The 23,399-nt window shown below is 49.0% G+C and overlaps 2 protein-coding genes across 3 annotated transcripts in view; both read right to left on the reverse strand.

The window, feature by feature from the left end:
- FKBP1A (FKBP prolyl isomerase 1A) overlaps positions 1-23,399 on the reverse strand; it is a 57,202-nt gene that overhangs the window by 13,489 nt on the left and 20,314 nt on the right. The window contains exons 1-2 of one of the 2 annotated variants that reach the window (XM_087720647.1): positions 4,321-4,477; positions 4,117-4,164 (exon numbers count right to left, since the gene is read on the reverse strand). The exons of the other annotated variant lie outside the window; for it this stretch is intronic. Of the exons in view, the coding sequence (XP_087576773.1) occupies positions 4,117-4,164; positions 4,321-4,357 (85 nt within the window). The 5' untranslated portion in view covers positions 4,358-4,477. Of the gene's footprint in view, positions 1-4,116; positions 4,165-4,320; positions 4,478-23,399 lie in introns of those variants that run through there. 2 annotated transcript variants of the gene reach the window in all.
- On the reverse strand, positions 11,033-23,258 carry LOC148044791 (NSFL1 cofactor p47-like). The gene is made up of 8 exons (XM_087720646.1): positions 22,959-23,258; positions 21,034-21,108; positions 19,497-19,662; positions 17,144-17,236; positions 15,287-15,396; positions 14,981-15,118; positions 13,684-13,848; positions 11,033-12,279 (listed from the first exon to the last, which is right to left on the reverse strand). Exons 1-8 carry the CDS (start codon positions 23,084-23,086, stop codon positions 12,117-12,119), a joined length of 1,038 nt encoding a protein of 345 aa, XP_087576772.1. The 5' UTR covers positions 23,087-23,258; the 3' UTR covers positions 11,033-12,116.

Consider the following 23,399-nt stretch of genomic DNA (forward strand, 5'->3'; position numbering starts at 1 on the left):
CCGAAGAGCCAGCGCTGTCCGAAGACGTCTCCGTGGTCATGTGGCCGGCATGACTCAACGCCGAAGGCGCACAGAACGCTGTTCCTTTCCCACCAAAGGTGGTCCCTATTTTTCTACTTGCATTTTTACGTGCTTTCGAACTGCATTTTTACATGCTTTCCAACTGCTAGGTTGGCAGAAGCTGGGACAAGTAACTGGAGCTCACTCCGTTACACGGTGCTAAGGATTCGAACCGCCGAACGGCCGACCTTTCTGATCGACAAGCTCAGCGTCTTAACCACTGCGTCCCCAAGACTCCAAGCTTTGCTGGCTGGGTAAATTCTGAGAGTTGAAGTCCCCCAGGCTTAAAGCTGCCAAGGTTGGAGACCCCCTTGTTCTAAGCCATTGATAGCCATTTTGAATACTAAGATATGTGAGGTTCCTTTCTAGATTCCATCCGGACTTCAGTCCACCGATGAAGCTGTGAGGGGCCACCACAAAAAGAACATGCAAGAAAACCAAAGAGAATTCCTAAATCTGTGATTTAGGGGCTTGGAATTTCATGCCACCCCAAAATCCCCCATCTTCTGACTCCTTATGTATCATGCATGGGACTCTTCTCTTAGGTGAGGGGGTGTTACGGAGGGGGTTAAGATGAAGAGGATTCTTCTCCCCAGATCAGAAGGTATTTTGAAGGTCCAATTTAAACTTCAACGCTTGGAGGTTGGACCCTCTAATCTTTAGGGGACTGGGGGCTCAAACATACGAAGAACGGTTGCAGGAACTGGGTATGTCTAGTTTAATAGAAAGAAGGACTAGGGGGAGATATGATAGCAGTCTTCCAATATCTCAGGGGTTGCCACAAAGAAGAGGGAGTCAAGCTATTCTCCAAGGCACCTGAGGGTCAAACAAGAAGCAATGGGTGGAAACTAATCAAGGAGAGAAGGAATTTAGAACTGAGGAGAAACTTCCTGACAGAACAATCAATCAGTGGACAGATGTTGCCTCCAGAGGTTGTGAATGCTTCATCACTGGAAGTTTTCAAGAAGAGATTGGAAAGACGTAGAATAGGATCTTGAGTCAGAAGTTGGACTAGAAGACCTCCAAGGTCCCTTTCGAATCTGCTATTCAGCTTTCTGAAGAGCCGAGGTGGCGCAGTGGTTAGGGTGCAGTACTGCAGGCCACTTCAGCTGACTGTTATCTGCAGTTCAGCCGTTCTAATCTCACCGGCTCAGGGTTGACTCAGCCTTCCATCCTTCCGAGGTGGCTGAAATGAGGACCCGGATTGTTGTTGGGGGCGATATGCTGACTTTGTAAACCGCTTAGAGAGGGCTGAAAGCCCTATGAAGCGGTATATAAGTCTAACTGCTATTGCTATTGCTATCTGCCAGCTGCCCACAATTTGGCGGTTCAAATCTCACCGGCTCAAGGTTGACTCAGCCTTCCATCCTTCCGAGGTGGGTGAAATGAGGACCCAGATTGTTGTTGGGGGCGATATGCTGACTCTGTAAACCGCTTAGAGAGGGCTGAAAGCCCTATGAAGCGGTATATAAGTCTAACTGCTATTGCTATTTCTACTCTCTATATGCGGATTTGATGCTTCGTAACCACAATCCTAGAAACAGACCGGGATCTTGTCCAGGTTAAGAAGAGACTGGACTGTCACTTGTCTGAGACAGAATAGGTGAGTGATGGCGAAGCTTTTCGGTACCGAGTGCCCCAATCCGAACACTTGTGCATGCACGCCACGTCGGAGCGCCAAAAACCGAAAGACCAGCTGGCTGGTGTGTTATGTGTGTGCCAGCCAGCTGGTCTTCACACGTGCCACAGCACCAGAAACCTGAACACAAGCAGGTCGGTGCACAGATGCTTGTTTGCAAGCCGTTTTTAGGCTGTTTGCAAGCCGTTTTTAGGCTCGTTTTTGGGGGTGTAAAAACAGCCTGAAAAATGTCCTGAAAACACCTCAAAAACACTTGGGAAATGGCCTAAAATGCCCCCCAAAAGCCCCAAAAATGGCCTGGGGGAAAAAAAGTTTGAAAAAAATGGTGTCATAGATTCCCCATCACGGGTATAGGTTCTCCTGCTTGAGCCGGGGGCTGGACTAGAAGACCTCCAAGGTCCCTTCCAGCTCTACTCTATTCCTAAGGAAATTCCTACAGACTATGAAGTCAACAAGAACTCTCCCCTCGACATATTAACTGTCAGCCCCACCCCAGCTTTGAAAACAATCACCTGCCGAAGAAAGTAACATGGAAAAATGTGCTTTTCGGCACATTCAAAGCCTCCACGGACATCGGGGAGATCATCAGAAGGAAGCAGGAAGATAAACAAGGCAATGGAAAAATTCCTCCCTCTTATTGTTTATTTTACAGATAAAAAGCTTCCTTGAATGAAGGCCAAGCCTTAATCGCGTCTAATTTTCTGTATCGGGGGCAGAATCACTTCCTAACCATCTCGGTTTCAAGGTTGCTATAGCAATGTGTGCCTTTTCACCAACGTTTTACTCACTTCTGGACAGCGGAGAAGATGGGCAGCATGTAGGTTCAATAAACAAAAATAAATTAAAAGGAGCAAAAATAAGATTCAGAGAGGAAGATCGTTTGCAAAAAGGGGTTTTTTCGGGGAGTAAGGCTAACCCCCCCCCCAGGTCAGAATAATATCTTGCAAATTAATAAAACGAATCCATCGAGTGCTGGGTATAGCACCACCATTTCCGAGGGTGCAATTCCTCCCGAATTCCTCCCCTAGCGAAAATGATTATAACAAGCGCTTTAAAAAAAATAAAAATAACTTGCAGGATGGATTACTAAGCAACACGGGCTGTCAAGAAAGAGAGCAGAAGCTGCATTGTGCAAATAAGAATAAAATTGAGGAAAAGGGGATGCAAAAGCGGGGGTGGGGGAAGAGGGGGGGGAGAAACGCAACCATCACAACTTTGCTAACTGCTGGCTGAGGAAAAATCAGGATTTTTCTCAAGCCGGAGACGGAAGCAGCAATGAAGCAGCTCTTAAAAAGCACAACGTTTTGGATCAGGAATGTGGATTTTTCCCCCCGGGGGGGGGGGGGGGGCACATTCCAGTCACACACACAAACACACACCCCAGTAAGGCTGGAAAGCACAAATCCACACAACACGGAACAGGGCACGAGAAAACAGGGGCAGGAGAGAGAGGAAAGCGCCATTAAGAGAGTCACAAGGGAGGGAGGACGGTGCCCGTGAGTGGCAGGAAGGGAAAAAATTCCATCATTAAGGGAGGGAGGGAGGGAGGTTCAGGGCTTGGGTGGGGGGAGGTCCTCCTCCCATGCCAGCCCAAGGCAGCCGTGGGGCATGGCGGAGAGGGCGGAGCAGGGGCACCCAGGCGCCGCACCTGGCAGGCGAGGAAGGAAGCGGTGGGGGGGGGGGGTTGAATGGGAGGCTGCCAGCATGGCCAAGGTCCAGGAGTGCCAGTCTTGATCAGAAGGGTCCAGGTGCCAGAGCGATGTGTGTGTGTGTGTGTGTGTGTGTTTGTGTTGGGGGAGGCAAGATGCCAAAAGAACAGGGGAGGGGGACAAAATGTCAGGATTGTGTATTTCTGTCTCTCTGTCTGTGTGGATGAGTGTGTGTGTGTGTGGGAGGGGGGAAGGATGTTAGGAGGGAGTGTGTGAGTGGGGGGAGAGTTTGTGTGTGTGTGTGTGTGTGTGTGTGTGAGGGAGGATGTCAGCGGGAGTGTGAGTGGGGGGTGTGTGTCAGGGGGGAGAGTAAGGGGGGGGAGGATGTCAGAGGGGAGTGTGTGAGAGTGTGTTTGTGTGAGTGTGGGGGGAGGTCAGGGGTGAGTGTGTGTGTGTGTGTTGGGCACCAAGGTTGTATATGTCTCTATATTTTTGCCAGTGTGTGCTTGGGGGAGGTGGGGGGAGGTGTGGAGGGGAGGGGGCTCCTATCCAAGCAGGACCCCCACCTGACAGCTGCCCCTCCCCAGGCCCTTCCAGGACCCTCACCCGGTTGGGCATGATGGCAAGAAAGAAGGACCCCCCACCCCCATTCAGGAGGAAGACCCTGAAGGGCGCCTTTCAAGGCTCCCCCTCCCCTCCCTTTGGAGAGAGACCCCCCTCCCCTCCCCAATTCCTCCCCCTCCCCAATTCCCCTCCCCCTTCACTCACCCGTGTAGTGCACCACGCAGGTCTGGCCGCGCTTGGGGAAGGTCCTCCCTGCGGGGAAGGGGGGGAGAAGAGGAGGCAGTCAAGGGGGGAGCCGAGGAGGGGGAGCCGAGGGGACCCCCGCCCAACCCACGACCCCTCCCCAACCCAACCTGGGAGGGGAGGGGCGGGGGAGGGGGGGGAGGAGGCGGGGGGGGCGCTGCTCACCGTCCCCGGGGGCGATGGTCTCCATGCGGACGCCCATCTCGCGACCCGCCGTCGAAATCCGCACCGCGAGGACCGGGACGAAGCGAGGCGCGGCCGGCGAGCGGCACGAACAGCAGTCGGGGAATGGGGAGGAGGAGGAGGAGCCGCGCCTGCGCAAACGTCACTCGGCCGCCGGGCCCCGCCTCCCCGCGTCCCGGCAGGCCTTGCGCCAGCGAACGATCGACACCGAGGGAGGCTGGTGGAGGGGGGGCGGGGCCAAGGAGGGCGGGGCCCGCCGCCATTTTGAGCGCCTTCATAAGAATGAGGAGGCGGCGGTGGCGGCTGGTTCCGCCTGGGGCGGGAAGGGCTTCTGCGCCCCATCGTCCGCGCGGGGGTGGGGTGGGGTCGGGTCTTCGAAGCCGGCACATTGTGTGTACGGAGCCCCGCTTCGGAGAGGCGGCTGAAAACGGTGGCTCCGCTTTCCTGGGTGGGTGGGTTTCATGAGGCTGCAGTACCCTCCGCGGCCGCTAGGAGGGCGCGCGCACGTGCACGAAGAGGCGACTCAGCGCCCCCTCGTGGTTGTGGCCCTCATTATTATCATTTGTCTCTCTGCCATCTGGTTGCTGCAGAATGGCGAGATTTGCCCGTCAAGAGCGATATGGGTAGCTGGAGGTTGCAATGGAGAGTTGGGGGGGGGGTTCCTTGTGGGGTTTTCTTTCAGACGTTTCAGGAACCAACTAGGTAATACCATCAGTGCTGGAACAGAGTGGGGTTTGTGGAGGAGGAGGAAGGAAAGCAAGAAAGAGAAGAAGGAAGGAAGGAAAGAAAAAGAAGGAAGGAAAGAAGGAAAGTAAGAAAAAGAAGGAAAGAGAGAAAGGAGGAAGGAAAGAAAGAAGGAAGGAATGAAAGAAAAAGAGGGAAGGAAAGAAGGGAGGAAGGAAAGAAAGAGAAGAAGGAAGGAAAGAAGGAAAGAAAAAGGAAAGAAAGAAAGGAGGAAGGAAAGAGGAGGAAGGAAGGAAAGGGAGAAGGAAAGAAAAGGAAGGAAAGAAAGGAAGAGAAAGAAAGAAAAGATAGAGAAGAGGAAGAAGATGAGGTCATCCTTGGTGCTCTCTGATCTTGCTTGTTTCCTGGCAGACATTTCATGAGCAAACTGGGCAACATCATCAGTGCTAGAAGGGAATGGGGTTTGCAGAAAGGAGGACAGCTTTGGGGGTCCTTGGAGCTCTCTGAATTTGGTGTTTTTCTTATGAACAAACTAGGTAATAACATCAGGAATAGAAGGGAGTGGGGACTGCAGAGAGGAGAGCAGGAGGAGGATAAGGAGGACTCCGACGTCCTTGGTGCTCTCTGAGCTTGGCTGTTTTGTAGCAGACGTTTTATTACCCAACCAGGTAACGCCATCAGTGCTGGAAGTGTGGAGTAATGGAGAAGATGGAGTGGTGAAGTGGAGGCGAAGAACGGGATCAGGAGGAGGGCTGCGGGCTCCTTTGCTACTCTCTGAGCTTGCTTTTTTTTCTGGCCGACATTTCACGACCAAACTAGGTAACATCATCAGTGCTCAAGCACAGCTGGCATTGCCTAATTTGGTTAATTAAACATCTGCCGGAAAACAAGCTTAAAAGAGCACCAATTGCAAGACGACTTTTTAAAATCAAAATGTTGAATGGTCCATCTGATAAAAGAATAATGCAAGATGGTAGGGGGCCCTCTCTGCCTGCCTCCCCACCCAGTGAAACCAGTATGTCCAGCGTTCGCTGGCTGGGGGAATTCTGGGAATTGCAGTCCGCCCCTCTTCCAAGATACAAGGGGGGAAAAACCAACCCTAATTCTAAAAGATCTATAGAGATGACACATCCTCCTTGGCGTAGAAAAAAAAGCAGCACGTAGGCAGAATAAAATTAAAAACTTCTATTTTTCCCCCCCCTCGTCAGCATGAACCACAGAGTCCCAGAGCTGCTGGCAAGGAAGAAACGCAAGCCCATAATACCTTTGAAGCTGCAAAGCATAAAATCCCAGCGTGAGCCTCCCTCTCTCTCTCCACTTCCAAGCCCACGCATAAGTTGCACAAGTCCCTGAATGCCAATTATATGCATTGTGAGGTTCCTAGGCCAGAAGGGAACCACCTTTTTATTCTTTTTATTCTCTGGCCATCCAAAGACCTGAGTTTTTAAACTGGAAATAAAAGCAGGCGGTGTTTTGAAGAAAGGCACACGTTGTACGCAACCCACACTTGTGCGGGATTCTGGCCTTGAGTTGGCGGAAGGGAGGGGGAGAGAGAATACAAACCGTTCTTTACAGAGGCACGTAATCATTCGGATGGAACAGCAGCCTTGGTTGGGTCTTTTCCAAGGAAGGTAGCTTCACCTGGGCTTCCCAAAAGCACGAAGCTTGAGGACCCAGACTGTGGGGGCGATATGCTGACTCTGTAAACCGCTTAGAGAGGGCTGAAAGCCCTATGAAGCGGTATAGAAGTCTAACTGCTATTGCTATTACACATCTGTGTTACTTTCAAAGGTGCAAAGCAGTGCAGTGTTAGCAGCCAGGTGCCCCCAGGCACTCTGCACGCCTGCAGAGGCACTGGCAAAGGAACTCCCAACCCAGGAACGTGGCATTGGGAGCGCTCCAGCAATCGATTAACTCAGGGGTCTCCAAAGTGAGCCACTTGAAGACTTGTGGACTTAAAACTCCCGGAATTCCCCAGCCAGCATGGCTGAGAACTTGTGAAGCCGCGTGGACTTCAACTCCCAGAATTTGAAGACTTGTGGGCTTTAATTCCTGATATTTGAAGGTTTGTGGACTTCAACTCCCAGAATTTGAACACTTGTGGGCTTTAATTTCCACAATTTGAATTCCCGCAATTTGAAGACGTGTGAACTTCAACTCCCAGAAATTGAAGACCTATGGACTTTAATTCCTGGAATTTGAATTCCCACAATTTGAAGATGTGTGAACTTCAACTCCCAATTTGAAGACTTGTAGGCTTTAATTCCTGGAATTTGAAGGCTTGTGGACTTCAACTCCCAGAATTTGAAGACTTGTAGGCTTTAATTCCCAGAATTTGAAGATCTGTGGACTTTTAATTCCCAGAATCTGAAGTCTTGCGGCCTTCAACTCCCAGAATTCTGGGAGTTAAAAGTCCACAAATCTTAAGAAGTTTTACAGTTTGGAGACCTCTGTGTTAAATCAAGCACTGGCCTCTTCAATTTGGCTTAAAGAGATGTGAAAACACACAAGGTTTTTCTTTGATCCAAGCTTATGATCACTTTTCTGTATTCTAGATGAAATACGAAACAGACTTGACTTTCCTCTTTGAAAAAATGCCAGTGGCACCTTAAAAGGAAGCTTACCAATGGCTAATCCCTTCGCAAAGAGGAAAAAGGCCATCGACAAACATCGCCTTTAAAAACAACTGGCTTTTCTCCCCCACTATGGTGGCGTTGCCGCATTCAGGAGCAATTAAATCCAAGTTTAAATCTAGCTTGTTCCTCACGATTCCCTCAACTCCAGTTTACAGGAATCCTACTGGATAAGAGGTTGGCTGGAATGGATTCCACACTCAGCAATGCTGGGTGGAGATCACCATTCTGGGTACCTATCCAGCATCTCACTCTACTGCAGCGTTTCTCAACCCTGCCCACTTGAAATACGGGTGGACTTCAACTCCCAGAATTCCCCAGCCAGTCACGTGGCTGTCAAACATGGGGAAATGGGTATAATGTGAAGTTGATATGATAAATAATAATTGGATATGAGAAGGGAAGGTTAGAAATATTTTTGGACCATATATAAAGGTTATTAATCACAATAATTATCACTATTAAAAAATAAAATAAAACTATATAGAGTTAAATCTTAACTAATATGGGGAAAATGCTATGATATACGATATAATTACATAAAGAAAGGAGAATGATAATAAACTATATACATGGAGGATGGAATTTTTGGTATTAAATATTATGGATGTTTAGCTAAAACAGGATATGAGGATTTGATGTTAACGGAGGATTTTATAAACAAGTAAATGAAATGCTAGCATGTGGTTATGGATTAAATCTTTGGCATAGTTAAGGATGAAGGATGTTTAAACAACTGTAGTCAACTAAAAGTGGAGGTATGATGATGTTAATATGGTAAACATTTGAGTTAAGATATTTGAATTAATATGAATTAATGGAAGAGATGCACAAAAACATGTTGTAACCAGCTGATATACTTTTTTATAACATATACTTGTTGTGTTTTTTCTTTTTTTTCCTCTGCTTTGTTTTTGGATTTTTGTCTTTTTTGTGTTTTGATTTTTTTCCCCCCACTGGTGTGGGCATGTGTTGTTTATGTAACAACAAAAAAATATTGTTAAAAAAAAAAAAGAAAGAGGGGTGGACTTCAACTCCCAGAATTCCCCAGCCAGTCACGTGGCCGTCAAACATGGGGAAATGGGTGTCCTAAGTACCGTCGGAGAGGTCCATTGTAACTCTGACCAATTGCAAAGTGCCGGAGAATTCTGGGAGTTGAAGTCCGCCCATCTTAAAGGTGTCGCGACTGAGAGACTCAATCCTTGACTTGCGACCAAAGCTGAGCGTGATATTTCTGCTCTGTTGCTAAGCAAGGCCGTTCTTCGGCGGGCGACTCTCGCCCCATTCTGCAACCTTCCTTGCTGCAGTTGTTAAGCAAAGCGCTTCAGCGGTTCCCCTAGTGACCTGGTCGTTAAGTGAATCTTGCTTGTCCTTGTCGGAAGGTCGGAAAAAAGGGATCAGGTGACCCTGGGACATCATAAATTCGAGGTCAACTCTGAAGCGAACCTGGCTGAAGCCATTTTCTGCAGCCTTATAGTGCAGTGTTTCTCAACCTTGGCAACTTGAAGATGTCTGGACTTCAACCCCCAGAATTCCCCAGCCAGCATTCGCTGGCTGGGGAATTCTGGGAATTGAAGTCCAGACATCTTCAAGTTGCCAAGGTTGAGAAACACTGTTATAGTGGTCATGAAGTCTGGGAAGGGAGGGGGGGTAGACAGCTCACTAATAGACAAAACAAAAGAACTTTCTCGTGGGAACCAAGGTCATCCCAACAGGTGGCATTTGGGAGGAGGAGGGAGTGACCCAAGGAATTGCCAAACCCACTTTATTGGAAAATATGTATCCTGTTACATTTGGGGAGGGAAACCTTTGCTCTTTTTAACTAGGCTAAAACCATGGCGAAACTTGGCTAGCTGTGCAGATACGACGTCTCCAATAAACATGTTTTCTGGGGACTTCGGCTTTCGATGGGGGGTGTTACTCGCAACGCTGACCTTTGTCGCCAAGCGTCCAAATTTTGATCACATGACCCTGAGGATGCTGCAAGGGTTGTAAGACTGAACACTAGTAGTAAGTCGCTATTTTCAGTGCCGTTGTAACTTGGTCACTACATGACTGGTTCCAAGTCAAGGACCATAGTTTGATTGGGACAATATAGAACCGTGAGGCCGAACCTGTGGCCTGCCAAGCCATGTCGCCTGGCATGCGCGGCCTTCTCCTGTTTTGTCTTCTGGGTTTCTGGTGCGCAAGTGTGCGCGACGATCAGCTGTCCTTCGCGCAGGTGGCAGCGCTGAAAACAAGCGTGCGCATGAGTGCCAGCTGATTGTCGGATTGCAATTGCGCACCACAACTCGGAAGTTCGGCTTTTCCGGAGCGTGATCCCTTCACGCGTGCGGCAGTGCCGAAAACCGGCCCGCCAATGCGCGCACCGGCCAGGCGATCGTTGGGTGCGGATGCGTGCTAGAACACGGGAGTTCGGCTTTTCCGGAGCCCTGTGGCCCTGACGAGCACATGCATGCGCGCGCGACATTCCCTCGTAACCTTTTTGGCACTCGGTGGCGAAAAGGTTTGCCATCCCTGATATAAAAAATGGATTCATGAAATGGCTTAACGTTCCTTTTGGGGGGGGGGGGAATAAACAAAACCCGAACCCCCTTAATTAAGGAATGTATCAGCCTATCAGAAGAGCCGAGGTGGCGCAGTGGTTAAATACAGCACTGCAGGCTACTTCAGCTGACTGCAGTTCTGCAGTTCGGCTGTTCAAATCTCACCGGCTCAGGGTTGACTCAGCCTTCCATCCTTCCGAGGTGGGTAAAATGAGGACCCAGATTGTTGGGGGCAATATGCTGACTCTGTAAACCGCTTAGAGGGCTGAAAGCCCTATGAAGCGGTATATAAGTCTAACTACTATTGCTATTGCTATCAATTCCTTGTGGCACTAAATTCCCACTTGAATTATTGCTACCAACCAATTCATCCTTCTGAAAAGGAAGGAATTTCACACACACACACACCCAAAGCACTGTTGTAAACTCACACCAAGCCAAGTTTTGGGGAAAGGTTTTCCCCACCCAAGTTTTTCCCCCTCCCTCTGCCCAAACCAGCTCCCACACCCCCTGGCTCCATTTTACATTAGAAAAAGGGGGCAGAGACTGTTCTCCGATGGTCGTGGGTTTTTTTTCCTTTTCGTTTTTTTTAATGCACACATTACAATAATTTACAGAATTCGCCATGGACAGGCGGTGCAGACTCCGTTCGCTGAGACAAAGGGAAAAGGGGGGAAAAAACAATAACATCCTTTTCTGAACCATCCAGCGATGTCTTGAGATACAGTAAGGGGGGGTGGGGGAAAAAAAACCTGGCTGCATGACTCACAGACCCCCCAACGTGACTCACAGGAGAGAGGAGCTTTAGGGGAGACTAGACTGACCGGGGGGACTGCAAACAAGGAAAGCTATTGGGGTGAAAAAAAATTGCTTTTTAGGGATTTTTTGAAGACTACGGGAGGACGAATCCAGAAAGGCAATTGGGGGACTGCCTCCAATTCTCAAAAAGAGGCAGGGTCCGGTTAGACAGACAGATAGACAGACAGCCCGCCTTAGTTAGACAGTTTCCCCCCCCCTCCCCTCTCCTCTGTGAACTTCCTTACGGGCCCCCTCAAAAGAAAGAATGAACCCAAAGGCCAAACCCGAAGGTCGAAGAGAATTAATAAAAAATAATTCCTTTGCACGTTGAGTCGACATGTAAAATTTCAACCACGTAGCCCCTGCCTGGCATCGTCGTATCGTGCCCCTCAAAAACATTTTTGGGGTGAAGGTGGTTTAAAAAAAAGAAAAAGAAAAAGAAAGAGGGTGGGAAGGGAGGGAGAAATTAGCCGGTTTGAGAAGGGGAGAATTTGACAATCGAAGTAACGTTTGTCAACATTGGAAACTTTAAGATGGATGGACTTCCAACTCCCAGAATTGTGGGAGTTGAAGTCCCCCCCATCTTAAAGTTGACCAAACTGAAAAAACAGGATTTAGTTTTGGGGGGGGGGGGAGGGAGTCAGGGCCCTTTTTAAAGTTCACTTTATTTAACTCACCGAAAGAAAATAAAGAATGAGGGGGCGGCCCACTCCAAAACACGACCCAGCAGAGACTCCGGGAGTCGTCCCCCCAATTTTCATGCTCCCACTTCCAAAAAGGCTGCTCCCTCCGTCATCAAGCCAGGCTCTAGCAGGCACAACAGCAACCCCCCCCCCCAAAAAAATAAGCCCCCTACAACCCAGTCTCGGTTTGGTACTTCGTTTCTTCCATTAAAGTCCATGAATCAGCACAGGAGAAAGGGGGGGAAAAATAAGAAGAAATTAAAAAGAAAAGAAAAAAAAACCCGATTATACGGGCAACGCAACCGCCGACAGGCCAATCCGCAGAGCCGGGAAACTGGCCACCTTGTGCGATGGAGGGGCGGTGAACGCCACAAAGAGAGAGAGAGAGAGAGAGAGGTGATCTGGACCGGCGGTGCGGGAGGGTGAATTATCCCTTATACGAACCGCTGGACGATGACGGCGTTCAGGAGGTTGGCGTCCTTCAGGCTCTGGTCCTCGTCCGAGAGCTCCTTGTTGGGGAAAGTGGTCATGAGGACGAAGCCTGTGGCGGCCATAGCCGGCCGGGCGTCCACGATGAACAACCGGATGTCACGGATCCTGTCCGGGGAAAAGACAACTTGGTTGGTTGGCTTTTCGGAAGGTTTATTAGTAAGGTAAAAGGTAAAAGTTCCCCTCGCACATATGTGCTAGTCGTTCCAGACTCTAGGGGGCGGGGCTCATCTCCGTTTCAAAGCCGAAGAGCCAGCGCTGTCCGAAGACGTCTCCGTGGTCATGTGGCCGGCATGACTCAACGCCAAAGGCGCACGGAAGGCTGTTACCTTCCCACCAAAGTGGTTCCTATTTTTCTACTTACATTTTTACATGCTTTCGAACTGCTAGGTTTGCAGAAGCTGGGACAAGTCATGGGAGCTCACTCCGTTAGGCGGCGCTGGGGATTCGAACCGCTGAACTCCCGACCTTTCTGATTGACAAGCTCAGCGTCTTAGCCCCTGAGCCACTTTTATTCTGTTTTTTTAAATAAGGTGGCAAACGTGCCGAATAGTCCTATTTTTTTTTCTCCATAACAACAACCCTGGGAGGTAGGTTGGGGTGAGAGAAGGCAAACTGGTCCAAAGTTACCCAGCTGACTTGCACGCCTTACGGTGAGACTAGAACTCACCGTCTCCTGGGGATTGGCCCAACGTCACTCAGTGGGCTTTTATGGCTAAAGTGGAACTAGAACTCTCCGTCTCCTGGGGATTGGTCCAAAGTCACCCAGCTGGCTTTTGTGCCTAAGGCGAGACTAGAACTCTCCGTCTCCTGGGGATTGGCCCAATGTCAGTCAGTGGGCTTTTTTGTCTAAGGTGGAACTAGAACTCCCCACTCCCCATCTCCTGGGGATCAGCCCAAAGTTATCCAGCTGACTTTCCTGCCTAAGGCGGGACTCGAACTCACCGTCTCCTGATGATTGGCCCAAAGTCACCCAGCTGGCATTCGTGCCTAAGGTGGGACTAGAACTCACCGTCTCCTGGTGATTGGCCCAGAGTCACCCAGATGGCTTTCCTGCCTAAGGCGGTACTAGAACTCACCATCTCCTGGTGATTGGGCCAAAGTCACCCAGCTGGCTTTCCTGCCTAAGGCGGGACTAGAACTCACCGTCTCCTGATGATTGACGCAGTCGCCCAGCTGGATTTTGTGCCTAAGGCGAGACTAGAACTCACCCTCTCCTGGTGATTGGCCCAGTCACCGAGCTGGTGTTCGTGCCTAAGGCGGGACTAGAACTCACCCTCTCCTGGTGATTGGCCCAAAGTCACCCAGCTGGCTTTCCTGCTTAAGGCGGGACTAGAACTCACCGTCTCCTGGTGATTGGCCCAAAGTCATCCAATTGGCTTTGTTGCCCAAATGAACTGTTAAAACTGCCGGAAGTTCATATCCAGCATCAACTGGAGGCTTTGGCCAGTCCAAGCATTCCTCCTTTGCCCTCCCCCTTCCCCACATCCCCCTTTGCCCCTTCCCCCTTACCTGTGACTGTGGTTGAATTTCTGTACAAGGCGCCCACCGTCTGCCAGCCGGATCTGGATGTTGGTGGTGGGCTCCGCCTCGTCGATGGTGATCAGGGAGCGGGCTTTGGCTTCGTTTTCCGCCTGCTGAGAGGGGGAGCTGATGCCCATCACTTGGGGGGCAGTGCTGGGGGACAAAGCAGAGAAAACAGGAGCCTGAGAGGAAGCAGTCTTTGCAAAAAAAAGTCCTTCGCAGAGAAGGTCAACCGGGAACTGCCCAGCTCCCTGGCTAAGCTAGGATACCATTGAACGGCCACTGGTGAATTAAAGCTCCGTGGATGGATTGCCAGGGAAAAAATTAACTGTTTTTATTATTTATTTCGCTGTATCCTGACTTTTATAAGTTTTACAAATAACTTAAGGTGGCGTCCTGTTGTGGCCCAGCAGGAGCCGTTGGAGCTGCCAACAGACTCCGACAGCGAGGGGCCTTATGAGTCGGCTCTGGAAGATGTGGAGGACCCTGGACAGGGTTCCGACTCCGAGCAGGGCGCAGAGAGGCTGGTTGGCCACCAGGAGGCGCCTGAGCCTTGGACCAGTGGGGAGGAGACAAGGGAGTGTGATCCTGACCTCAGCAGTGAGTTGTTCCTGGATGCCCAGCACCGAAGAGCTAATAGGCGTCAGGAACAGTTGCGCAAGTACAGGAGGTAATTGCACTCAGCTGGTGGTAATTAGGCTCCTCTCCAGACTATAAAAAGGACTGCTTGTGCACACGCCCCTTTTGCAGGAGTCAACGCAGGAACTCATGTCGGAGAACATTATTGTGAGCTTGGCAAGATGGATTGCTGCCACGGCTTGTCTGTGCTGGATTGCTGCCAAGGACCTGTCTGTCTGTTAATTAAATGCCGTAACTTATCTTTGGCTCGGAGTGTGTGTTGGTGTGGGACGAGGGGGGTCAGACCCGGGGGTCTGTGTGTGTGTGTGTGTGTGTGTGTGTTCACTCTCCTCTGGGACTTGCCAGAAATGTGGGGGTGTTTGGGGAAAATTTGGAGCAATAAAAGGGGCTGTTTTCATAGCCAACTGCCTGTGTTACCTCTGTGTCGCGTCCCGGGTCATCACAGGCGGCCTCCTGACAAGCGAAGTCAATGAGGGAGACCAAGTTCACTTAACAACCGAGTTGCTAACTTATCAACGGCAACGATTCATTGAACGACCGTGGCAAGAAAGGTGGTAAAAGGTGGGGGGGAACTTGAGCAACGCACGCTTCACCTGACGACAGAAACCTTGGGCTCAATTGTGGTCATTGGGTCCCGCTTACTTACCTGCCTAGCTTCTGGCCTTCTCCGGTGAAAGCCTTGAAGGTACCCCTGGCCTTCATGAAATCTTCGTCACGGTGGTCCTCTAGATCCAGGTTGACCTGCCCGCCACGTGCCAACCGACGGAGCTCGGCGGGCACTTCTCTAGAAGGAAGGGAAAGAAGGAAAGCCGCCGTCAGAACGAAGGAAGACACAGCCTGGGACCAACCCTGTTCCTATTTTCAGGACAAACGGAGCCCCAGGAAGGTCAGATCTGAGCAGCTGGCGAGTGTCAGCTTTGGGTCTGAATCTCCCCCAGGACAGAAGTATTACCCCCGACGGATGGACTCCAGGAACTGAGAGTTGGAAGGATCTTGGTAGCTCCTCAGCTCGCCACTGTCTAAGCTGAACCCGGTTTTCCACATCTTCAGGACTACGTGGACCTATGAAAGACAGATCGGTTGGTTAGTAAGAGCGCTTAGACATATATACCGCTTCACAGTGCTTTTACAGCCCTCTCTAAGCAGTTTACAGAGTCAGCCTCTTGCCCCCAACCATTTGGGTCCACATTTCACCCACCTCGGAAGGATGGAAGGCTCAGTCAACCTTGAGCCAGTCAAGATTGAACTCCTGGCAATGGGCAGAGTCAGCTTTAAATTCTGCATTCTAACCATTGTGCCACCACGGCTTGCTTCCTTCCTTCCTTCCTTCCTTCCTTCCTTCCTTCCTTCCTTCCTTCCTTCCTTCCTTCCTTCCTTCCTTCCTTCCTTCCCAAGCAATAGCAGACTTATATACCGCTTCACAGTGCTTTTACAGCCCTCTCTGAGCAGTTTACAGAGTCAGCCTCTTACCCCCCCAACAATCTGGGTCTTCATTTTACCCACCTCAGAAGGAGGGAATCCTGAGTCAACCTTGAGGTAAGAATCAAACTCCTGGCAGTCAGCAGAATTAGCCTGCAATACTGCACATTAGCCACTGTGCCACCATGACAAGGAAGGAAGGAAGGAAGGAAGGAAGGAAGGAAGGAATAGCATTTAGACGTATATACCGCTTCACAGTGCTTTTACAGCCCTCTTAGAGCAGTTTACAGAGTCAGCATATTTGCCCCCAACCATCTGGGTCCTCATTTTACCCACCTCGGAAGGCTGAGTCGACCTTGAGCCGGTCAGGATTGAACTCCTGGCAGTTGGTAGAATTAGCCTGAAATCCTGTGTTCTAATTGAATGACTGATTGAGAACATTTATATGGCCATCCAAGTCACTCTAGGTGACGGAGGGATGAAGAGGGGGGAGAGGGAGAGAGGGAGGGAGGGAGGGAGGGAAAGAGAGAGAGAGAGAGAAAGAAAGGAAGGAAGGAAGGAAGGGGTGGGAAGATGGGAGGTTGATCTTGATGAGCGAAGGAGGGAAAGAGAACAAGAGAGAAAGAAAAAAAGAAAGGGAAGGAAGGAAAAGGAAGGAAGGGAGGAAGGAAGGAAGGAAGAAAGAAAGAAAGAAAAAGAAAAATGGTGGGAAGTTAATCTTGATGAGGGAGGGAAAGAGAGCGAGAGAGAGAGAGAAAGAAAGAAATGAAAGGAAGAAGGAAGGAAGAAAAAAGAAAAAGAAAGAAAGAAGAAAGAAAGAAAGAGAGAGAGAGAGGTGGGAAGGTGGGAGGTTGATCTTGATGAGCGAAGGAGGGAAAGAGAGCAAGCGAGAAAGAGAAAGAAAAGAAAAAAGGAAGAAGGAAGGAAGGAAGGAAGGAAAGAAGAAAGAAAGAAAGAAAGAAAGAAAGAAAGAAAGAAAGAAAGAAAGAAAGAAAAAAAGGTGGGAAGGTGGCTCTTGATGAGGGAGGGAGGGAAAGAGAGCAAGAGAGAAAGAAAAAGAAAGGAAGGAAAGGAAGGAAAAGGAAGAAAGAAAGAAAGAAAGAAAGAAAGAAAGAAAGAAAGAAAGAAAGAAAGAAAGAAAGAAAGACTGAATATCTGCAGTCTTCTTGTACCGATCCAGAGCTTCCTAATTTTCCAAAATCCAAAAACTTTCCCCAGGGCTGAGCAATTACTGACTGCTTCCTTGGAGAAATCAAACATGCCACAGCCTGCCAGCACCTTCTACGTTTGGAGACTCTCCTAGTCTTGGACCGTGATATTCATACGATACGGTTTGGGACCCTCAGAGCTCTAACTTCCGGCTGCCGCGGATTCCCTTCCAAATACTCACATCTTGGGCGGCGTTCTGCCTCAATTCTCCCGCCACGTAAGCGGACTCTTCCTCGGGCGCAGCTCCCAAGCGATACCCACCTCCTGCAAAGGGCTGCCGGGGAGGGAGCGGAAAACAGAGGAATGAACAAAGAAGTCACTCGCCAGATGTTGAGGGGAGGGTAGCCCAGTTTTTCTCCACGAAGCCTCTCTGCTCTTTAAAGCTACCATCAACTTTCCTTTCAAGCCCCTGATTTGTTTTAGTTTTTTTACACAGGACAAAGGGACGTGCTTGCAAGTCTCCAAATTAAGTGACCGAGGAACACGGAATCCCAAAATACAAGGGATTTTTGTAAACTGTTCTTAGAAGTACCTTGATTTGGGTTTTGTTTTTAAAAAATCCCAACAGCATCCACAGGAGACAGAATATAGATTAAATCAGTGTTTCTCAACCTTGGCCACTTGAAGATGTCCGGACTTCAACTCCCAGAATTCCCCAGCCAGCATTCGCTGGCTGGGGAATTCTGGGAGTTGAAGTCCGGACATCTTCAAGTGGCCAAGGTTGAGAAACACTGGATTAAATAACACTACGGTGACCAAGGCTTCCTATTCCTCTAACTCAAGGGTCTCCAAACGTGGCAACTTTTAAGATTTGTGGACTTCAACTCCCAGAATCCCACTAGTTGGCTCATGAAACATGTGCAAGAAGATAGCCAAACTCAGAACACCAAAGATACCACAGTCCTCCTTCTCCTCCTCTTCACCCCCTCTCCTGAATCCCGCTCCTTTCTAGCACTGATGATGTTACCTAGTTGGGTCAGGAAATGTCTGCAAGAAAGCAACCAAGTTCAGAAAACACCTACATTTCTCCTCCTCCTCTCTCTGCCTCTCTCCTCCTCCTCCTCCCTCCGCTTCTCTTCTCCACCCCTCTCTGCCTCTCTCCTCCTCCTCCTCCACAAACCCATCCCCTTCCAGCACTGATAATGTTACCCAGTTGGGTAAAGAGATGTTTGCAAGAAAACAACCAAGCTCAGAGATCACCAATCACACCAGTCTTCTTCCTCCTCCTCCTCCTCTTCCTCCCTCCTTCTCCTCCTCCTCCTCTCTGCAAAGCCCACTCCCTTCTACCACAGAGGATGCTACCTAGTTAGGTCACAAAATGTTTACAACCAAGCTCAGAGAACGTCAAGTATTCCACAGAAAAAGAAAACTCAGATAAGCATGGATTAACACCAGACAAACATTAAGGGAGAAAAAGTACCCAAATCAAGGAATTACTAAGAGGGAGAAAAAAACAGCCCTACCACCGTATATGGGCAGAAAACAAACACCACTATCTTTTAGCACTGATGATGTTAGCTAGTTGGGTCATAAAACGTCTGCAAGAAAATAATCAAGCTCAGAAAGCGCCAAGGACTCCGTAATCATCATCGTCCTCCCCTTCCTCCCTGCAATCCCCACTCCTTTCTAGCACTGATGGTGTTCCCTAGTTGGGTTATGAAATGTCTGCAAGAAAACCACCAAGCTCAGAGAGCACCAAAGACCCCACAATCCTCCTCCTCCTCCACCACCACCACCAGCAGCAGCACCACCACCACCTCCTCAACATACCCTCCTCCCTTCTAGCCCTGATGATGTTCCCTAGTTAGGTTATGGAACGTCTGCAAGAAAACCACCAAGCTCAGAGAGCACCAAAGACCCCACAGTCCTCCTCCCCCTTCCCCCCTTCCTCCTCCCTTTCCACTCCTGTCTTCCTCCTCCTCCTTCTCTTTCCTTCTAGCACTGATGATGTTCCCTAGTTGGGTCATGAAGCATCTTCAAGGAAACCACCATGCTCAGAGAACACCAAGGACCCCACAGTCCCCCTCCTCCCCCCTTCCTCCACCTCCCTTTCCTCTCTTGTCCTCCTCCTCCTCCTCCTCCTTCTCTTTCCTTCTCTTTCCTTCTAGCACTGAAGATATTCCCTATCTGAGTCATGAAAACAAGCTCAGAGAGCACCAACCCCATAATCCTCCTCCTCAAACCCCACTCTCTTCTCGCACTGATGACGTTCCATAGTTGGGTTATGGAACGTCTGCAAGAAAACCACCAAGCTCAGAGAGCACCAAGGACCCCACAGTCATCCTCCCCCCACCCCCGCTTCCTCCTCTACTCCACAAACCCCACTCCCTTCTAGCACTGATGACATTGCCTACTTAGGTCATGAAATGTCTGCAAGAAAACCGAACTCAGAAAGCACCAAGGACTCCAAGCAACCCCTCCCTCTGTGCCAAGGAATCCTTAAGGCCACTTGGAAGCAAATCGCCCCCATCCCACCTTACCCAAGCCCCCTCAAAAGTATGGATTAGGCCTCTACCAAAGTGCTCGGTTCTCACCTTTGGTCTGCTGCCATCCCCGGGACTCTTAGCTGTCCTCTCGACAGCCACGGCCCCGTGTTCCTTGGCCCCCCGGAACAGATCTTCCACCAGCTCGTTCGAACTCTTCTTCCTCGGGGGGCCAACAATCTGCTGCCCGCTTCGTTCCGACCCACCGGCATAAAACCTGAACGAAAGGAAATAAGACTTACTGTATTTTTTCGGACTATAAGGCGCACTGGTATATAAGACGCACCAAGATTTCGAAGAGGTAAATAAGAAAAAAAAGTTCTTCTCTTCCCGCAACCCCCCCAGAAGCACTCGGCAGGTGTCAGCAGGGCTGGGGGGGGGGGGGAGGCAAAAATGCCCTTGTTTTTCACCAAAACGGGGGCATTTTTCTCTTGGGAGAAAAATTATACATTATAATTTGGGAGATATTATATATTATATATAGATATATGTATTTAGTGTCACAACCCCTGGTATGCCCAAATATGGGAGGAAGCATACTGCTTCCTTTCTCTGTCTATCGACTCATCTCGAGAGACCATCCAGACAGAAAGCCATTATTTTTACTGTTGCCTTTGTTACATTTGTGTTGCATTTGTGCTGATAAATCAATAAAGGGAGACTAGTATGGATCTATTTCAAGCTATTTAGCTCTCATCAGCTAGCCATACCCTTACTGGGATTTGAACCTGTGCTGTATTACATGTTAAGCAGTTGTGTTGGCAGTATGCTTCCTCCCATATTTGGGCATACCAGGGGTTGTGACACAAAATACATACCTATTTCCCTGGCTCAGCTGATAAAGGAGGAGAACCTGTGGCTTAGTGGCTAACACAACTGCCTAACATGTAATACAGCACAGGTTCAATTCCCAGTAAGGGTATGGCTAGCTGATGAGAGCTAAATAGCTTGAAATAGATCTATACTAGTCTCCCTTTATTTATTTATCAGCTCAAATACAACACACATGTAACAAAGGCAACAGTAAAAATATTGACTTTCTGTCTGGATGGTCTCTTGTGATGAGCCGATGGACAGAGTGTGGAAGTAGGAATGTGAATAGAATATGTTGTGTGTGTGTGTGTGTGTGTGTGTGTGTGTGTGTGTGTGTATTTATATTTATATTTATGTCACAACCCCTGGTATGTCCCAATTATGGGAGGAAGCTAACTGCTTCCATTATCTGTCAATCAGCTCGTCACAAGAGTCCATCACGATTATATTTATTTATCAGCACAAATATAACACACACACACACACACACACACACACACGTATGTATGTGTGTTTGTGTGTATATGTATATATATATGTGTGTGTGTGTGTGTGTGTGTGTGTGTGTGTATGTATGTATGTATGTATATATAAAAATATTTGCCAATATTGGAATGCGAGTATTATTTTGATAATTATTTTGATAAGGGGATTAAAGAAGATGGTTTTTATCTGATATGGCCAGGGCCATACCTGTCCCTGGATTGCTTTTCTATGTAGTCCTCGACTTACAACCCACACAGACTTTCCCACTTCCTCCTTCCATTTCACCGACCTTTGTCCTTCTTCCTCCTCCTCCTCCTCCTCCTGAGCGTGAACGAGGTCACGGAACGACGTCACCCTGTGGTCGCTGGAGAAAGAAGAAGCAAATGATAAATAAGGTTTGCTGCCTCCTCCGATGCGGTTTCTCTCTCTTCGCAGGATCTGACCAGGATGAAAAGGAAGGAGGTCTCAGCCCAATACTTCGTGGCACAACAAAACCGCGCTCGACTAAAGCGCGCCCGATTAAACCGCGTCGCTGACGTCATCAACAGGGCGACAACAGCGAGCGCGGAGAAAGAAGGGCGCTTTAAATAGCGCTTTGAAAGCAAGCCGATTCAACTTAAGGTAAGGGTTAGGTTTAGGGTTAGGTTTAGGGTTAGGTTAAGGTTTAGGGTTAGGTTTAGGGTTAGGTTAAGGTTTAGGGTTAGGTTTAGGGTTAGGTTTAGGGTTAGGTTAAGGGTTAGGTTAAGGGTTAGGATTAGGTTTAGGGTTAGGTTTAGGGTTAGGTTTAGGGGGGTTAGGTTTAGGGGTTAATTTTAGGTTTAGCGTTTACAGCGTGCTTCTGTCTCCGCGCTGTTGTCGCCCTGTGATGACATCAGCTACGTGGTTTCGTCGAGCGCGCTTTAGTCGAACGCGGTTTTGTGGTGGAACCCAATACTTAAGCTGCGCTAGTAAAAGCAGGAAGTGGATCGGAAACAGTCACAAAAAGAGTTTTTTTTATTTATAGCAATAGCAGATTTTTATATACCGCTTCATAGGGCTTTCAGCCCTCTCTAAGCGGTTTACAGAGTCAGCCTATTGCCCCCAACAACAATCCGGGTCCTCATTTTACCCACCTCGGAAGGATGGAAGGCTGAGTCAACCCTGAGCCGGTGAGATTTGAACCGCTGAACTGCTGATCTAGCAGTCAGCTGAAGTGGCCTGCAGTACTGCACTCTACCCACTGCGCCACCACGGCTCTTAACGGCATCAGGTAGAAAACGGACTGCCAACTGCCCATTCCAGATCCAAATGAAGGTTATTATTCTCATCTCTAAATCCATTGATGGCACCTTCTGCAATTCAGATTTGGCCCAGTCCTTTTGGTTAAGGGTTTTTCAAACTTCAACAAGGTTGGCTTCTGTTTCCAGAACTCCCCACCCAGCAGGCTTTAAGATGGGTGGACTTCAACTCCCAGAATTCCCCAGCCAGGATGCTGTTCTGACTGAAGCTTCCCAAGAGCATGAAACAAACGCCTTGTCCAGACCAAAAAAAACCCTTTTATTCATTGACTGTGAATTCTGCTCATTCCCATCTTTCAAGGGAAGATTTACGGTCACAGACCTTATCTGGCTTGGAGAGCAGCCAGGCCGATATCTGCAGAACTTGGAAAGGCGTCTCGAAGAGTCATGAACCAATGAAGCGAACTAATGGTCTCCTGCAAACTCCACTCTCCTTTCGCTCCTCTTTTATTTCCTCTGGGAGGGGCCAATCAGGGTAGACTTGGGAGTAAAGCCACAGGTGGGCGGTGAATGCGCCCTCCCAGAGGACATAAAAGAGGAGCGAAAGAGGAATGGGCTTTTGCAGGAAACAGTTCATTCATTCGTTCGTTTCAGGAGTGTGAAGATCTGTCCCTGAATCCCAGAGACTCTGTGCCAAGTTTTTTCCTTGCACAGAACTGCATTTGGAAACTATTTACATAACAGCTTCCCAAGCTAAGTAAGTCATAACTTCACCTTCGAAAGACTGTTTGCCAGGCCTTGGCTGAAGGGGAATGAGAGGAATTCACATTCGATTAAATAAAAAGGGTTTTTATCGGGACCAGGATTCTCTGCTTCATGTTTTTTGGGGAAGCCTAGGTCAGAACACCAAGACCAAAATCCAGTGTTTTTCTGGAAGAGGAGAATCCAACGTTAGGATCTCACATTGATTCTCGCAAAGACAGGTGGGTTACTTCACCTGGCCGCGGTGCCTCTGGTAACGGAGCTAGAGGTGGGTTGTGGAAGGGTCATGATATCTTCGTCACCGCCATCTTCGTAGAAACTAGCCAAGGCAATCTGAAAAAAAAAAGGAACGGCATCACACATTTAAGAAACGACACCATCTGACAGCACGTTAACGGAATAATAGGGTCGGAAGGGACCTTAGAGGTCTTCTAGTCCAGCCCCTTGCTCAAGCAGGAGAACATGTATCATTTCAGACAAGTAGACTGACTAGTCCCTTTTTAAAAACCTCCAGTGATGGAGCACCCACAACTTCTGGAGGCAAGCAGTTCCACCGGTTAATTGTTCTCACTGTTAGGAAAGTTTCTCCTTAGTTCTAATTTGCTTCTCTCCTTGATGAGTTTCCATCCGTTGCTTCTTGTCCTGCCTTGGAGAATAAATTGAGACCCTCTTCTTT

The sequence above is a fragment of the Thamnophis sirtalis genome, unplaced genomic scaffold, assembly GCF_051295495.1.
Source record: "Thamnophis sirtalis isolate CommonGarterSnake01/CBP01778 unplaced genomic scaffold, rThaSir2_p1.2 scaffold_7, whole genome shotgun sequence".
In the NCBI taxonomy this organism is placed as follows: domain Eukaryota; kingdom Metazoa; phylum Chordata; class Lepidosauria; order Squamata; family Natricidae; genus Thamnophis; species Thamnophis sirtalis.

Excerpts from the sequence above, each read along its gene's own strand:
- LOC148044791 (XM_087720646.1), bottom strand. The coding sequence starts at position 23,086 with ATGTGTGATGCCGTTCCTTTTTTTTTTCAGATTGCCTTGGCTAGTTTC. Across the intron at positions 17,237-19,496 it reads GGGATGGCAGCAGACCAAAG|CCCTTTGCAGGAGGTGGGTA; the intron begins GTGAGAACCGAG and ends CCTCCCCGGCAG. Across the intron at positions 15,397-17,143 it reads GGCAGAACGCCGCCCAAGAT|GTCCACGTAGTCCTGAAGAT; the intron begins GTGAGTATTTGG and ends TGTCTTTCATAG.